This window comes from Myxine glutinosa, chromosome 12 (genome assembly GCF_964187855.1).
Source record: "Myxine glutinosa chromosome 12, kmMyxGlut1.1, whole genome shotgun sequence".
Lineage (NCBI taxonomy): Eukaryota > Metazoa > Chordata > Myxini > Myxiniformes > Myxinidae > Myxine > Myxine glutinosa.
Genome location: NC_136272.1, coordinates 2,271,458 through 2,289,391, shown reverse-complemented (window position 1 = coordinate 2,289,391; position 17,934 = coordinate 2,271,458). Strand labels below are relative to the sequence as shown.

General features: G+C 44.3%; 1 protein-coding gene across 3 annotated transcripts in view; it reads left to right on the top strand.

Annotated features, from left to right (window-relative positions):
• The window catches only part of PXK (PX domain containing serine/threonine kinase like), a 148,667-nt gene extending 133,304 nt beyond the window's left edge, over positions 1–15,363 (top strand). Inside the window, exons 16-19 of one of the 3 annotated variants that reach the window (XM_068133402.2) lie at positions 5,264–5,321; positions 5,582–5,632; positions 11,736–11,766; positions 14,475–15,363. In XM_068133402.2, coding sequence (XP_067989503.2) covers positions 5,264–5,321; positions 5,582–5,632; positions 11,736–11,749 — 123 coding nt within the window. In that variant the 3' untranslated portion in view covers positions 11,750–11,766; positions 14,475–15,363. Of the gene's footprint in view, positions 1–5,263; positions 5,322–5,581; positions 5,633–11,735; positions 11,788–14,474 lie in introns of all 3 variants that reach the window. The other 2 variants (XM_068133403.2, XM_068133401.2) reach the window with 2 other exon arrangements.
• The last annotated feature ends 2,571 nt before the right edge of the window (positions 15,364–17,934 follow it).

Sequence of the window (17,934 nt, the reverse complement as noted above, 5' to 3'; positions counted from 1 at the left end):
GCCATTCTTTGCAGATTGGTCTTCATGATCCCGAATTCTGAGAAACCAAGTTAAATTAATAATAAGTGGCAGTAGGAGGTCTTTGTTTAAGTGCAGTCCAAGCTCTGCCCCCTCTCTCGGCTAAGGGTGTGTTGTGACACAGGGTCCTCAAGCGAACCCAACTATCTATTGCCATGTTCATCGAGTGAGTGGTTAGCGTGTGTGTATATATAATACATATATATATGTATATGTCTATATATATTGTCGTGCGAATCCCTCAAGGTTAACACCAGGGACCGCGGAAGACCGAACGGATTTAATTGAGGCGACGACCAACTCGGATTCGGCTATAAAACGCAGGAGAAAGAAGTGAAGAAGAAGAAGAAGAGGCGGAAGCGCTTACCTGGAGAGGGAACATACTCAAACGGACACGGGTTTAACAAGGAATGGAAAGTAATGCAAGTGTTTATTTTAAATAAAGGTCGGGACAGGGAAACGCGATGATAAATCTAATAATTATCCTAAATTGGGATCCCACACACCGACTTCAAAATATGAGGCAGGGGAAAATGAATTAATAATATAAATGTCCGTTGTGTACTGGGGAAATGTGGTGCGTCCTTATCTGTCGTTCAACGCGGCCCCGTCCGGCTCCAAGCTCCGAACACGAAGAAACCTCAGTCTCCTCGCTCGCACGCTCCACCCGGCCTCGATGCGACTCGCTCCGCCGCACACCACGAGGTCCCTCACTCCAGTACCAACTGCACCGGATCCCGCTCCAAGCACCACGACGAACCATCACCCAGCACGAAGTACGAAGGTCCAGCACGCAAGAAGGAAGATCCAATGAAAACAAAAGGGACAAGAAGAGCAAGAGCATCAAGCACAGAGAGATCTCCAATATGAAGGGGTCCAGGGCGCAGAGTCCAAGAGTGCAAAGAGCAAGAGCTAAGATCGTCCAGCACGTCCCTTTGTAACCTTCCCTGTGACGTCAGTCTTGGCGTGCCACCAACCAGGGCCTTGTAGCTTCCCGCCATTTGCCGAACCTCGTCGCACCTTCCACGCTGATTGGTTCCAGGTTCGCGCCTTCCGCGCCAACCAATCACAGTCCTCCTGGGCGTGGTTACAACTCGTCTCACACGATGTTGCTCGGCCAGCTGGTGGTGCGGCTGGCGGCGGCCATCCGGCGGTGCCCCGATCTGGCTTCCTGCCGGTCTTCTTCCAAGGTCATTGTAAGGGAAGGGAACTAATTAATGTGTGCACTAAGGACCTATCTAAGTGTTTATATGTGTGCATTGCCATGAGGGACAAAGGAATGATTACCAGGTCTGACAAACAGGGGTTTTATCTAATTCCCTACAACTATTGAACACCCGAATAGGTGCACCAGCTCAGGTGCAAATGATTAGAACATCGTTAGAGAGGATCTTGGAGGAACCTGTCTTATTTAAAACTCAGACATTTAGTTTGGTTTTCTCTTTGTTGTTGGAGTGTGCGGTGTCACCATGCCTTGATCAAAAGAGCTCTCTGAGGCCTTCAGAAAGAAGGTTATAGATGCCTACGAGTCTGGGAAGAGATTTAAAAAGATCTCCAAACAATTTGAAATCAATCATTCGACTGTCCGGAAGATCATGTACAAGTGGAGAAGATTCCAAACAACTGCCAACTTGTTCAGGCCAGGCCGCCCCAGCAAGTTCAGCCCGAGAGCAGACCGCAAGATGCTGAAAGAAGTCTCTAAGAACCCCAGAATGTCATCACGGGACCTACAGGTAGCCCTTGCCACTGTTGATGTCAAAGTGCATGAGTCTACCATTAGAAAGAGGTTGCACAAATTTGATCTACATGGGAGGTGTGCCAGGAGGAAACCTTTGCTGTCCAGAAAGAACATTGGGGCAAGACTAAAGTTTGCCAATGAACACCTAGGTAAAGACCAGCACTTCTGGAACAATGTGCTCTGGACAGATGAGTCAAAGGTAGAGCTATTTGGCCACAGTACCAGAAGACATGTTTGGCGAAAACCAAAGACAGCATTTGACCACAAGAACCTGATACCAACTGTAAAGCATGGTGGTGGAAATATTATGGTTTGGGGCAGCTTTGCTGCATCAGGGCCTGGGCAGCTCACCATCATATAATCCACCATGAATTCTTCATTGTACCAGAGGGTGCTTGAGGATAATGTGACGCCATCTGTCGGAAAGTTGAAGCTCAACCGAAGGTGAACCTTGCAACACGACAATGACTCTAAACATGCCAGTAAATCCACCAAGGAATGGCTGAAAAGAAAGAAATGGAGGGTTCTGGAATGGCCAAGTCAAAGCCCGGATCTAAATCCCATCGAGATGTTGTGGGGGGATTTGAAACGAGCTGTGCATGCAAGAAACCCCTCAAACATTGCACAGCTGAAATAATTCTGCATGGAGGAGTGGGCAAACATTTCTCCCAGTCGATGTCAGAGACTGGCTGGGCTCTAGAGATCCTGTGTGGAGGTGGGAGAAACTTCCAGAAGGACAACCATCACTGCAACACTCCACCGATCTGGGCTTTATGGCAGAGTGGCCAGACGGAAGCCAAACGGTTCAAACTTGGTTTCATCAGACCACAGAATCTTGTTTCTCACAGTCTGAGAGTCCTTTAGGTGCTTTTTTGCAAACTCCAAGCAGGCTTTCATGTGTCTTTCACTGAGGAGAGGCTTCCGTCTGGCCACTCTGCCATAAAGCCCAGATCGGTGGAGTGTTGCAGTGATGGTTGTCCTTCTGGAAGTTTCTCCCATCTCCACACAGGATCTCTGGAGCTCAGCCAGAGCGACCATCGGGTTATTGGTCACCTCTCTTACCAAGGCCCTTCTCCCCCGATTGCTCAGTTTGGCCGGGCGGCCAGCTCTAGGAAGAGTCCTGGTTGTTTCAAACTTCTTCCATTTAAGAATTATGGAGGCCACTGTGCTCTTGGGAACCTTCAATGCAGCAGAATTTTTTTTGTCGGCTTCCCCAGATCTGTGCCTCGACACAATCCTGTCTCTGAGCTCTGCAGGCAGTTCCTTCGACCTCATGGCTTGGTTTTTGCTCTGATATGCATCGTCAGCTGTGAGACCTTATATAGACAGGTGTGTGCATTTCCAAATCATGTCCAATCAATTGAATTTACCACAGGTGGACTCCAATCAAGGTGTAGAAACATCTCAAAGATGATCACGAGAAATGGGAGGCACCTGAGCTAAATTTCAAGTGTCATAGCAAAGGGTATGAATATATATGTCAAGGTGATATTTCAGTTTTTTCTTTTTAATAAATTTGCAAAACTTTGTAAAATCCTGTTTTCTCTCTGTCATTATGGGGTATTGAGTGTAGATTGATGAGGGAAAAAATGAATTTAAACGATTTCAGCATAAGGCTGCAACATAACAAAATGTGAAAAAGTGAAGGGGTCTGAATACTTTCTGAATGCACTGAATGTATGCATACATGCATGCATACATACATGCATACATGCATACATACATGCATACATACATGCATACATACATGCATACATACATGCATACATACATACATACATACATACATATTGTTGCGGTTTTGAGAAAAACACTAAAAAGTAATGGCAACCACCATACAGGTCCCTTGGAATAGTTATTTCATAGCAGACCATTATCTTCGTCCCTTTCTCTTATTTTTGGTTATTTTGTCATGCGTTGGGGAAAGGAAAGATCGGTCCTCCACTTATAAGGGATAAGCTACCAGGCATTGCTCCAGGCTCCAAGGGACATCATGGTGTCCAGGTTCAGAAACCCACCAATTAGGGTGAAAGGGGCGGAGTTATTGGCTCCACCAATCTGGATCCAGGAGACCTCCAATATTTTCCCCCCCTCCCCCTTGGAGGGCGAACAAAGGATTTTGGAACACGTTTTTGCCTTCTCTTGGTTCGTGGCTGGCATCGCAGGCGGTCGCGGTTAATTTGCTCTCTTGGTCCAGGCTCTTGGTCCAGACTCTTGGTCACAGGCAGTCGCAGTTGTGCTGGTTCTTGTGGACCTAACACGTGCCTACATTGACTCTCTCTCTCTCTCGGCGGTCTCAGCACGTGGACATTTCTCTCTCTGCCCGGTGGTCTCTCTCGCCCCACCGAGTACGTGAACATGAGTGCTCTTGGCTGGTCTCCCTCTCACAGGCCTCTACACCTGCATTTCTAGTGAAGAACAAAACGCATGTTCACTACAGATTAGTCTGTTTTGTTGAATTTCCGTTCAATTGACAGTTCATTGTTCATAAGGGATTTTTGTATTAATTGTTAAATTTGTTATATTACTCCAGAAGAAATACAGCATAGCACAGACAGCATGGGCACAGCACAGACACGACAAAGCATGGACACCCCTGTCAAAATGGGTGAAGAATGTTTTTTTTCCCAAAGGCATGAAGCTACCAGGCATTTTAGCTACCAAGCCAAAAGAGGGGTTAAGACTGGTTCATGTCTCTCTGTCCGTCCACAAGTGCCAGTTTATGATCAAGGAACAACTTCTTTAAATGGAATGTTGTGTTTTGAACATGAATTGGAAAATGAACCTGCTGTTTTGTAATGCCTTGGCTCTGAATTTGGCCTGATTGTACATGCGCAGGCAGGAGTGAAATAATATTTTTACTCTGTCTACCTGTCTAACAATCAAACGAAATTGAAAATCATTCCAAACAGGAAACAGTGTTTAAGGACGTTGTAAAAGACAAACATGCGTGAAGAACCAATGGTGATGTGTTAGATTGGGTGGTGCGATAGCAGCTGCGTCAACGGCGATAAACGTCCGGGTTTTTTTTTTTTTTAACGAGCTTTAGAATCATTATTTTATTTCAATTGAAGTATATATTGTACTTGAACACTACATGAGGTAGCGTGCTCCATGAACTTAGTCTTTTATCACTGGAAGGGGTTCGAACCGTCAACCTCCCAGACTCAGAGCGGACGCTCTAACCATTACACCACCGAGTCTGGTAAAATCATGTCTGCGTGTTCTACCGATTTGGCCTCGGCCTGATTTCCTCACTCCTAACCTTTTCCATAGATTTTGCTGACTGCACAAACAGCACCAAGTCGTCAGCATTGCGAATGTTCCCTATCTTCCGCCCTCCTATCTTTCCGCATCCTCTTGCATTACTGACTGTCGATGGGCAATCCTGAATGGCAATTCTCTTCTGGCAATGTTGGAATAAATTAATTTATTATGAAAAGCATTTTAAAATTTGGCTCTTCATGAAATATCGTGTCTGTTTTTGCTTCCTTGTATTTCCTGTAGAAGTCACGACATTCTCCGAATGAAGATCCAGAAAGTCCACTTGCCAATGGTGCTACAGGTGTGTAGGTACCGTTTTATGCACATTGTTGACTAACTGAATGAAATGTGTGAATTCGCAAAGCTTGTCCTGAGGTATTCAAAAGTTTATTTTGTTCCTTTTTCCGTCGTTGGATCATGAATCACGGCTTATTGTAAGTGAATGCTACAAGATATGAAGACGGCTTTGGGGTTACGCGTGCCGACCTGCGTCTTAAAGGTTATTTATAAACTCAGGAGTCATAACAATCTTTACCTTTTTTTGTCTTCATCCATTTCTAGACTCTACCTTGAGCTCTCCGACAACGACACCCTCAACACCAACCCCAACTGGTAAGTGTTCTGTGAAGAGTAGGATTGCAGTTAATTGGTGCATTACAACGTTAGTCGTTTTATTTATTTTTAACGAGTTATTTTTTTTGTGTTTTTAATGTCGTATTGCTGTGCCACACCAGGTAGCATTAAAGGTTAATGTGTGTCATGTGGAGTGTGCACGAGAGCACAGGATTGAGCATTCAGTTTGTGCAAACACTGGTGCCTTGAGCTTCTTGTCCACTTTGTTTATGCAGTGGGTGCCCTCGTCCTCTCCCCTCCACAGATCTCCCGATGTCCATGTTCTCTACTGTTGTTGTGCTTCCATCTCTCTCTCTCTCTCTTTCTCTCTCTCTCTCTCTCTCTCTCTCTCTCCCTCTATTATATGTTTTATGTGTGTTCCTGTTACTGTTTTTTTATGTGTTCTTTGTGTTCGCTCTTACACGAGCCTCGACTTTGTATACAAAAAATACAATCGGATTATCAGGCCTTTGAGCCCCACAGGCCCCTGATGTTCCATCAAATTATACTGAAAAATGAACCTTTTCACCTAATGCACCACACCTATAACCTCCCTCCATTGGTAGACAACAATTTGTCCCACTTGTGACTATTCATCAATATTATCATTGTCATTATGTACCATTTATAGTTACTAACAGAGTACCGTCCCCCTGGGTGGGTCATTTCTGTGCATCACTTGCTGATAAAAGTATCGTCTGTGTTTTGCAAAGAGACTACAGATGTCTGTGCGGTTTACACTTAAAAGGTTCTCGATGGTCTAAAGGTCGAAAGGGAACGTTTCAAAGGGGTTGAAAGGGTATAATCTCTGAAGCATGTAAAAAGGGTCTATAAAGCTCAAAATGGTCAAGAGCCCAAGCTCTCTCATCTGTCTGAAGGGTTTAAGGAGTCAAAATGGTGTTCAGGTCTAAGGGGTCCAAAGGGACTTAAGGGGTGTAAACTATGAAGGGATCCTAAAGTGACGAAAGGGTCTTAAAGGTAAAATGGGTCTTAAAGGGTCTAAAAGGTCTTAGGGATTTTAAGATCATTCGGGATCTTTTGGGTCTTTTACTCTGGGTCTTTTTTGGCCCCCGGGTTATTTGGGGTCTTTGTGGTCTTTTGTGTCTTCGGCGTCTTTTCGGCCATTTGGATAATTTGGGTCCTCGGGGTCGTTTCGGTCGTCCTATTATTTTGGGGTCTTTTGGCTCCTTTGGATCCCCGGGGTCATTTGGGTTTTTATGGGTCTTTGGAAGGGGTCTTTTGAGTCATCTGATCCTTTAGGTTAACGATTTCGGGTTACAATTGTAGGTGGCATCAGGTCAGCTGTCCAACCAATGGGTGAAGACATGCACATCAACACTTGCTCCATTATATTTAGATTATTATCATGATGTACCATTTTAATTATTATTACCATTATTATTATCATTATGCACCATTGTAATTATCATGATGTGCCATTGTCATTATCATTGCCATTGTCATTTCAGTAGTATGTAATTAAAAGACATACGTTCTATGTGGCCAAACAGATGGACCCAAATGTGGCCAATGTTACTCTCTAGCGAGGGTAACTAGTTTGGGAGGGTTAACCTTCATAAGGGCCTTGAACTTGGATAGAAATTCAGCTGCTGCCTGCACAGCTTCACCACTTATGGTGGTGTTATCCAAATTGCTGCAGCCATGGCCATAATTACGGCCTAGCTTAAAGTCAAAGCACACCGATTTATATCTCCTCAATCCAAGAGGATGAACTTCTTTTTCTCTGCATCTTCAACATTAAACTGCTTCTAGATCTCATTATAGTTGTTGCACCTCCGTGAGTCGTGGACTGATTATGTGCTTTAATTGTTATTTTGTTCTTTACAATTCTCCTTACAGACAACTCGCTTAACCCAAATTCACCCCCAACAGCAGTGGCACCAACACCCGACTCGATCCATCTCAACACTTGCTATTTCAGCTCCAGACTGACACTTTTTCCTGACACTTTAAGCATTATTACCAAAGCTTTTGGCACAATTAGCAATATGGTGGCGCACAGAGCAGGGCGACGACAACGTGTGCCCTCATTGGTTGGGAGAAGATGCGCCCTGATTGGCTGCCAGAGATGTGAACACTTGCGGTCGCATTTTACAGTTGATGCGGTGCGTTTAAACTTGCAACTTTTGATTCGCTTGATGGATTTAAATTTTTTACATAATAAAAAATCGAATATTTAATTTGTGTTAACCCGAGTCCATGTAAAGTGGGGTCACACATTGCGGGGTATCAGCGTGTGTGTGTGCTTGCGTGCGTGTGTGCGTGCGCGTGTGGACCTCGGGGCACCGCAGTGAGTATAACGGTAACCCGGAGTCAATCACAACAGAAAATAAAGACACTGATGTTCCCTTCGTGATGTTTTAAGGTTGAAACCAATGTATGACAGGAGACAGAAGGGTAACGTTGTAAGAAACCTTTACTACTCCCTAATATCTACCCGAAGTACAATGATGTCAATTAAATGTAACAATTAACGTCTTTCCTAAGAATCCCCAAATTAAACAAGTACGAACGTTCCATACATAAATGCAGCTCAAAGTTAACTGGTGACTTACGATGTGGCTACTTGGCCTACTCAAGCAGTTCGCACATTAAACCGCAGCGGGTTGGTAATTTGGCAAGGGTCGGTGGTGAGCCCCGTTTTGAAGGATCAAAGTCGGGAAGGTGCGCACAAACTTTGAAGCCGACATAGGCAACCAGTTCTCAGAAGGTTAATCACCGAAGCATGGCGACGAACCCGAGTCGGCCGGTACAGCTGTGCCACAGATAAGGAAGAAGGGAACTCCAAGCTGAAAAGGATGAAGTGGTTGAATGATACCCGGTCAACACGCCGAGTGCTTCTCAAAATGGCGCGAAAATCACCCAGGATGGAGCAAACAACGGACTATAAGAAGCAGCGTTGAAATCGTCACCCAGTTAACGGGAGTGCAATGTCCAACAGCTGGTAATTTGGCAAGTTCGTGCCACGAATAGTTGAGGGAATTAAGCTGGGAATCCCCTAGGTGACAGACACAGATGGCATCAGTGCCCATACTCTCGAACGTGCAATGCCGCCTTCACCTGTCCACTCGGCTTTCTCCACCTATCCTTGACCTAGGCAGCTGTCTATCTGTGGTAAGATTGGCCAACACCACTAACAAACCCAGGTCGGGTGAAAAACAACAGATCCTCTCGGAATTATTTGTTTTCTTCCAATTCTAAGCAAAGTCATGCAATCTATCATTGCAGCTGATGTCTTTTTATGTGTATTTTTCTTCTTTTTGTGAATACAAAGTCGATGCTCCTGGAAGATCAGCTCGAAGAATGGACCAGAACATGAAGAACATGGTGGAAATGGGGGAAACACAACAACAGCAATGTTGAGGGATGCAACGGAGAGACCCTTGGAGGCAGAATGAGGATGAACGAGATTGAAGGAAGAGGGGAGGGGGACACAGGCCGTGAACAAGCTGGATACAAACTCGAACACAACATGAAGAAGAAGAAGAAGAAGAAGACAATCTGGGGAAGAAACACACATAGAAGAAAAAGAAGAAGACACACACACACACACACACACACACACACACACACACACACAGAGAGAGAGAGAGAGAGAGAGAGAGAGAGAGAGAGAGAGAGAGAGAGAGAGAGAGAGAGAGAGAGAGAGAGAGAGAGAGAGACAGAGACAGAGACAGAGACAGAGACAGAGACAGAGACAGAGACAGAGAGACAATAACCTGGAAAATAAAGTGTGTGGTTGGGGTGGAATAATGAGGGCAGAAATCATCAAGGTATTGATGGGGGTTACCTGAGGTGGTGGTGCCCATGCCTGCACTCGCTCCAGCCACACCCATGCCAGCACTAACTCTAGCCTCACCCTTACCAGCACTCGCTCCACCCTGACCCATGCCTGCACTTGCTCCAGCCTGACCCATGCCCGCACTCGCTCCAGCCTGACCCATGCCCACACTCGCTCCAGCCTCACCCCTGCCCACCCTCGCTCCAGCCTCACCCCTGCCCGCACTCGCTCCAGCCTGACCCATGCCCGCACTCGCTCCAGCCTCACCCCTGCCCGCACTAGCTCCAGCGTCACCCCTGCCCGCACTAGCTCTAGCCTCGGGTGAAAGAAGGGACATTAGGCGGAGAGATGCTTTTTTATGTTATTCAGAGCTTTTAAAGCAAGAAACGTTTCATTTAACGAAGAATCAGTTTGGGGATTTTGAAATAGAGAAGGGTCAGAGAATGAATGAATGAGGAACTGTCGGGTAGTTTTAGTTTTGTTTTGTATTTGTTTTTTTCCTATATTTTGAGTGAAGAAGCGTTTTTATTGCTTGCAAAATCAAAGATTTTTCAAGTGTATTGGTTGGTCTTGTGCGTTATTCTGTCTGTGTGTCAATCACCTACAGGTCACAATTTTAAACGGATCTTCACGAAACTTCACCAGATGGTAGAGTTGGCCATAGTGAAGAAGCCTCTTGATTTTGAGGTCAAAGTTCATCTTGAGGTCAAATTTCTAAAATCATCAATTTTCATCTGATTAACCTGAAAAAAACGTAATTGCATAGTGCATCATCAATAGGGAAACAAACTATTTTTGGGGTCAAAGGTCAAATCAAGGTCGAAAATCATCACTTTTCATCCTATTAACCTGAAAAGGAAACAGTAATTAGTAATTACATAGTACATCACTGACCTCAAAAATAGTTGCTTTCCCAATTCAAAGGTCAACTCTATGTCAAACTTCTAAATTCATCAATTTTCATCTGAAAAATCATCAATTTTAATCCAGTTGACCCGAGCTTTGATTAAGATCATCAATTTTAATCTTAATAAAATGGACAATATGATGTATCAATGGAAACTTTTTATTTTGGGGAGAGGTGGATTTTGCAAGTATCGTGCTCCGCATGACGACGTCTTGTTTATATTTTTTGGAGCAAGGAGGGGGAAAAGGATGAATCTGAGGGAAGAGAAATGACTACAATACTTTGGAGAAAAGAAACGAAAACGAAACCCATGGGGTCAAAGCAGATAGGGAAGCAACATGCTGACTCGTCGGGTAGGCCAAACCTTTATAGGGATACAAATTTGACAATTCCACACAACTATGCATGCGTATATGACAGGAAAATTGGATGAAAACATGACTAGAAACACAGGAATGAAAATAAATGAGTAGAGCACAACGGATCTCGTCCGGTAAAATGATCTTTGATGAACTGGAGCGAAAAACTGCCTGAACGAGCGTTGCACCCATTCTTGGTACTTTAAAATAGACATTTATATAAAAACTCACTTCCAGCATCATTATTTATCTGTATAACAAGATCCCGTGTCGGTCATTTTTGCATCTCAACCCAAACCACGAATATCACAAAGTTCAAAATGGTGCAGTATTAATCGCCAGGACTCGGGCATTGCAAGGTCAAAAGAAATGTAGACTTAGACGAAAACATTTTCACTATTCCCATCAATAAATGCCCAGGCAAAGCATGCGTGAATATTATGCTTCGCGTGGCTTGGCGACAAGGCCCTGCGAGACTAGGTGCACCGTGATTGGCTCCTGGCAAGTGACATCTATGCAGCCTCACCGTACCTGTTTTCTGTCGTCTCAGCCATCCACGTTCTTCAAAACTCAAAAGAAAAATTTAATGGTGCAAACCACAATAAAAAGTGGGGCCGAGGCCCACGGGCTTGGTAGTCTGTTTCCCTCCATAGCAGCTTATATAAAATATAAATAACCACCTTTAGAGGCCATTTTTCCCCGCAAAGCGGGGGTTGGCCTTTTTCGGGAACCGTGGTTGTTGTTGTTTTTTGGTCCCCTTTTTGAAGCAATGTTTTACGGCCGGATGCCCTTCCTGACGCCGACCTCCATAGCAGCTTGATGTGAAGTAATGAAACTACAGTCTGTTGGTATGCACGACCTAGAAGTGGTGATAATGTGACAATATTAACAGGACAGGAAGTTGTGCTTACATTGCTGTTTACCCTTTTTTTGACAAGATGCTGTGTACTTCCTCCCCCAACCCCATGCATCCACTCTCTGCGTCTGATTCCTCACCCTCCCCAATGTTTGTTCCATTCCGGCTCACCACGGCAGACGGCCGTTGCTGAGGTCCAATCCACAGTTGGTAACAGCCATCTCTGTCACGGTTCCCTTACAACTCAAATCCTCCACACATCACTTTTTGAAATAAATAAATGAATATTTTATTTTATTTTGTTGATTTTTTGCTCATGATCAAGCTTGCTTGCTGTGTGTCAGCTGTGGCTTTTTGTGACATTATTAATAATGTTTTTAGGCAAAATTGATCAACGGCATGCACAAACCATCTTGTCTTGGCAGCACACCTTTCCTACTGCTACCTCAAAGCCACTTGGTTCTTACGGCTAAAGTTGATAGGACTACATTCATGTTTTTCACAACTTCTGTTCACTCTATTTTCCTGGTATTTCGAAATTTCACTGCCGTATTTTTGGCGTACAAGTCAATACTCTCTTTACCGGAAGTCCAGGCCTCGAGTAGTACTCGGAATCAACATATCTGTGGTTGAGAAGATTGAATTGCATGAATGAGCGAAATTTGCAAATTGTGATATTTTCTGTAATACATTTTATAATTGTTAATTTAAAACTCACCAGCATGTTTCCACTTCACGTTGTGGATGCATCTCGAGAAAGTGCAGCATTAACCCTTTACGGACCAAGAGACGCATGTCCCCAAACTAATATGTATCACCGATAGTTTTCCTCCCAGTTTAGATAGAGCTACCTTTAGATACCAGTTTTCACTGGGTAAGAGATTTTGTCGTTTCCATAACTTTTCTTTTTTGTTGTTGATTGGAAAAATTTGTATTTTTTGTCAAACATATTCTTGAATTTCAATTGTAAAAATTTAAAGCTAGCCAAACAAATTATAAAATTGGACTTGTATCCGAGGATTACTTTGAAGATGCTTGTAAATAAATAAATAAATAAATGATTTTGAATGTTCAGCGGAGGGTTAAGCAAAATAACGTTAAATAGACGAGATATTCGCATGATAACACAACTTTAACCTCACTTAACGATATTACAGACAAATATTAAACAAACAAATAGAGCACAAAATAAATACAAAAATGAGCATTTGCAGGGGTGCTTGTCAAAATGAAGGGCCAACATTGCTTGTTCGGGATGGGTGGGGGGTGGGTGTGGCGAATCTGGATGTAGCGTGTGGCGAATCCGGATGTAGCGTGTGGCGAATCCGGATGTAGCGTGTGGCGAATCCGGCTGTAGCGTGTGGCGAATCCGGCTGTAGCGTGTGGCGAATCCGGCTGTAGCGTGTGGCGAATCCGGCTGTAGCGTGTGGCGAATCCGGATGTAGCGTGTGGCGAATCCGGATGTAGCGTGTGGCGAATCCGGATGTAGCGTGTGGCGAATCCGAATGTCGTGTGTGGTGAATCCGGATGTAGCGTGTGGCGAATCCGGATGTATCGTGTGGCGAATCCAGATGTAGCGTGTGGCGAATCCGGATGTAGCGTGTGGCGAATCCAAATGTCGCGTGTGGTGAATCCGAATGTCGCGTGTGGCGAATCCGGATGTAGCGTGTGGCGAATCCGGATATAGCGTGTGGCGAATCCGGATGTAGCGTGTGGCGAATCCGGATGTAGCGTGTGGTGAATCCGGATGTAGCGTGTGGCGAATCCGGATGTAGCGTGTGGCGAATCCGGATGTGTAGTGTGTGGCGAATCCGGATGTGTAGCGTGTGGCGAATCCGGATGTAGCGTGTGGCGAATCCGGATGTAGCGTGTGGGGAATCCGGATGTAGTGTGTGGCGTATCCGGATCGGACAAGGCATCACTGAGGTGCTGCGAGATGGTGCGATCAGAGTTTGGAGGAAATATGAATACTTTGTTGGGATGAAGACAAATCTTGTGTTTAAAAAAAACCAAAAGGGGTTAATCTTGGCTCAAAGCCAGGTGAACACACATGGAGTGCATGTAATACAATATGTCATGTATTCATGTTTATTAAGGAGTAGAGGCCTGCGACAAAATGTAATGTGCTCTGAGCCAGTACTGATGATTCCACAGCTTGTTTTAAATACTGAACCTCGATATGATAACAAACATGCCACAAACTATTTACATCCCTCATTTATCTGAAAGTTCGTCCCACAAAGTAATTCAAATAATATACACAAAACATTAATGAACATATTCATGACCCTGGAAGTGCCATCGGGAGCGAGCGATGCGTTGTGATTGTCAAGAAGGAATTTCCACCTTGATTGTTGTGATTGACAGTTTTGATAGATATCGTCATCGATCTGCTTTCGTCTTGTGCTCCAAACAGACTTCTTATCGATGAATGAAGGAAAGAAAAAAAGGAGAATTAGCCAAATCGACTTGTACTCCACATCGGCTTGGAGGCCGAAAAATACGTCGTTAGAGAACCGTTCAATGCTTTACAATTGAAACGTTTTTTTTTGCCATGCAGCCTTGACAAGATGTTTGTAGTCATGGTTTCCATTGTTTATCAATTTATTTATTTTGTGGGGTTGAGGGAGGGGTTCATCTGCGGAGACGCCAAATGATTTTTTGGCCTAGCCGTTCATCTGGGCTGCTTGCAGATGCACTGCTTATGTAAAGGAGTTTATAAATGTATCTCAGTCCAACCAAACACAGTCTCAACACGTATCTTGAACCACTTTAGATTTGTATTTTAACGCCATTTACTTTCTTCGAAATGAATGTCAACATCGCTTCTTCATTAGTCGTGTCCTTCATTTGTGGCTTGTTTTTATTTTCTGTTCCATCAATGTTCACGTTTTTTGTTTTTTTTCCTCCATTTTTAGGCTCGGCACCACCTCCTCCTCCACCGCTGCTTCGTCCATCACCCACAGCCATCACGACAGTCGATTCGGGACCGGCCCGGGGAGTCCTGCTCAGCTCTATCCGGAACTTCCAAAAAGGGGTTCTGCGATCGGCAGCTGCGGATAACCCCGATCATGATCCTGAGGGTATATAATCGGTGCAGCTTTGTTATCGGTGAGCAGAACTTACTCGGTGTCACTGAGTGCCAATGTGCTTCTAAAAATGGAACCTCCGACCATTCGCGTGAGGTTCGAGCTCGAATCCAAAGAAACGTTCGATGAACCACCATTGGATATTTGAGATGGTCTCCGTAGCTGGCAGATTAAAACTACTTCCTCCATTCATGCGGCCAAGCGAACGAGGTTTTGTAAGCTGCTAGTTGTGGACTCTTGGTAGCACACCGATGGTTAAAGGGGCACTTGCACATGTTTTGTACATCAGGCTGATGATGTGTTTTACCCTTAAAGGACTGAGAACACAATGGCTGCAAAGCCAAAGGCTAAATCGTGTAAGAATGTTTGTGTTGATTTGCAGGAAGTTTTATCTGAATGTATATGGATCATAAATATATTTGAACCGTATATGTTCTTGTGCGATTCACGTTGGACTTGATTTCCTTTTCAAGGATGCTTTGGAGGAATCGGGTCACTTTGGGCTCGGGATTATTTTGACAGATGTATTCTTTAGCACGGTCACATGTGGAAACAGGAAGTTATATAAATGTTAAAGGTATCCATTGGTTAATTATTTTCTACCTTAACATGGAACCTAAAATGCCGATTACCGATACCTGATGTTTCATCCATGATTTTAAATTGTGGCTTTAACAAAAAAAAATGAGAGGTTGGTAATAAATTGTATAAATAATAAGTCTCGGAATTACTGCTGTACTTTGCTGGGTACCAATGCCTCACACGTTTCCTTTTTGTCCCCCGTCGCACCGCGGAGCGAAAGGGGGACTATGGTTTTCCCGTCCGTGCGAGCGTGCGTGCGTGCGTAAGCGGACGGCATTCGAATTTGGTGTGTGGGTGCAACCCACGTCAAAATCCAAGATGGCCGCCGCCATTAATGTCTGACGCCATGTATGTCTGAACCTCGTGAGCGGAATATCTTGAAAAATAAGCCAAGTACCAACTTCTAATCTGGTGTGTGGGTGTATCTAGGCATAAGGAAGAACGCTATTGAAAATTGGGTCGCCACGTCAAAATCCAAGATAGCCACTGCTGTGTATGTCTGAACCTTGTGAGCTGAATATCTTGAAAAATAAGCCAAGTACCAACTTCTAATCTGGTGTGTGGGTGTATCTAGGCATAAGGAAGAACGCTATTGAAAATTGGGTCGCCACGTCAAAATCCAAGATAGCCACCGCCGTGTATGTCTGAACCTTGTGAGCTGAATATCTTGAAAAATAAGCGAAGTACCAACTTCTAATCTGGTGCGTGGGTGTATCTGGGCACAAGGAAGAATGCTATTGAAAATTGGGTCGCCACGTCAAAATCCAAGATGGCCGCCTTGCGTCTTCCACTTTGTCAACTCGCATCACTTCACCGACGGGGGACCTAGGCGTAACGCTCGTCTCGTGCAGTTGTTTCAGCCTCCACACGTTAAATCGAAGAACATAAATACAATTGTATATGAAGTCGAGGGTCATGGAAGGGTTAGAATGCTGGAGCTATCAAAAAATTCCATCAAATTCCACCTAAGTGCCATAGTTTTTGTTTTAAAATTATATATGTATATAAATATAAACACACTTTATAACTCTTCAAAATGTTATTACCCAAATCGAATGTGTTGGCTTAATGGCCGAATGGATAAGGCATCAGACTCCCAAGCTGGTGAGTGGAGGTTCGAGTCCCACCTGGGATGAATAATTTTTTTCTTCTTACTTTTTGAAGTATTTTATATCATCTTGAATAATCAAAGGGAGCGGTAAGACCTTCATATGGGATCGTTTCTCTGAATGCAACTTTAACATGGGGACTGAAAATTCGTTTCTCAGCTTCTACTGGATGAAATTGGTTGCAAATTTCAGAAGGAAATACTTTGTACGTCGAAGTAATATGTTCCAAATTTCACCAACATCCGTTTCTGCATTCTTGACTTTTATTAAGAAAACCCTCAAATTCTTCTCTTCTTTCTTCTTCTTCCAAATTCTTCTCTCAAAACCCTGAAGCTATCTCTGAGGGCCTTTCACTCACTCACCGCAGGCAGGTAGGTGGCATTTCTGTCTTCTACCGACTCCTCTCCGGCCTTGCTCCCTCAGCTCTCTCTGTGCTGTCCCCCAAATATTCCTACAGGTCGCACAAGATCTGCCAGCAACCCTCTGATGGTTAAACTGCCGAAATCTCGGCTCTCTGCTCACCTTCACTCTTTCATTCCTCTTTTCTCCCGCCTGTGGAACAAACTCCCACACTCCCTTCAATCCCTCTCCTCCCTCCAGGTCTTTAAAACAGCTGTTCACCACCATCTCTTATCTTCCCCCATCCATAACCTTGATCTTTTCTACCCCCACTAATTCACCCCAGATCCACCTTGTTTGAAATTCCAACTTCTTTCCTGGAAATCCTGGCAGTATCCATATGTTTATACCTCTCCCACCCCCCCCCCCCCCCCTTCACATGCCTCCCCCCCTTCACATGCCTCCCCCCCAAAGCCCTCTCCCTCCCACAGATCTCTCGATGTCTCCATGTCTCTCGGTCCCTGCTCTCAAATGTTGTTTGTGTCCTTCCCCCTCTCTCCCCATCTTGTCTACCGCTCCCGATGTTATTTGTTTTATGTGTCTGTTTGTCTTTCTGTGTGATTAATGTTCGCTCTTTCACGAGCCTCGAAATACAAAAATTCGGTATACTTTGGTATATTTTTCGGTAAAAATTCGGTAAAATCCGGTATACAAAAAAAAAAAAAAAAAATTCACATTGGTGTCTGTCTGTCCATCCGTCCAAAAATCTTAACCAAACAGTTCAGGAGGATTAACGGTCACACAATGAAGGTTGTAGCAAATTAATTTGCCCCCACTCCCCCCCCCCCATCCCGAAGGGGGGTTTCCCCACCAATGGGTTTGCATGTTGAGTTGTGTGTCTGAGTTAAGATAGCTTTATCGTGGTGTCCTTCCAAAGCCGCTTCTCATAACAAACGTAAAAAATAATAAATATAAAACTATAATATTAATCTTATCACAAAACTATTAATATTGTTACGGACACGGCTTAAGATGTTGCTTGACCGAGCGGAATGGCCGCCGTGTTCGCACAGTTTACCCGATTACCCCCAACTCACCCGATTCCACTCGAACGTTGGCCAAATCGCGCTACGCTAAATCAATGATGGAAAGGACACAACGACTGGGATAAATGAAACGACGCAAGGGGGTACAGTTCTCAAGACCTCCGGAGGAGGATATAATTAGTGGTGGAAAAAAAGGGGTAGATTACAAGGTAG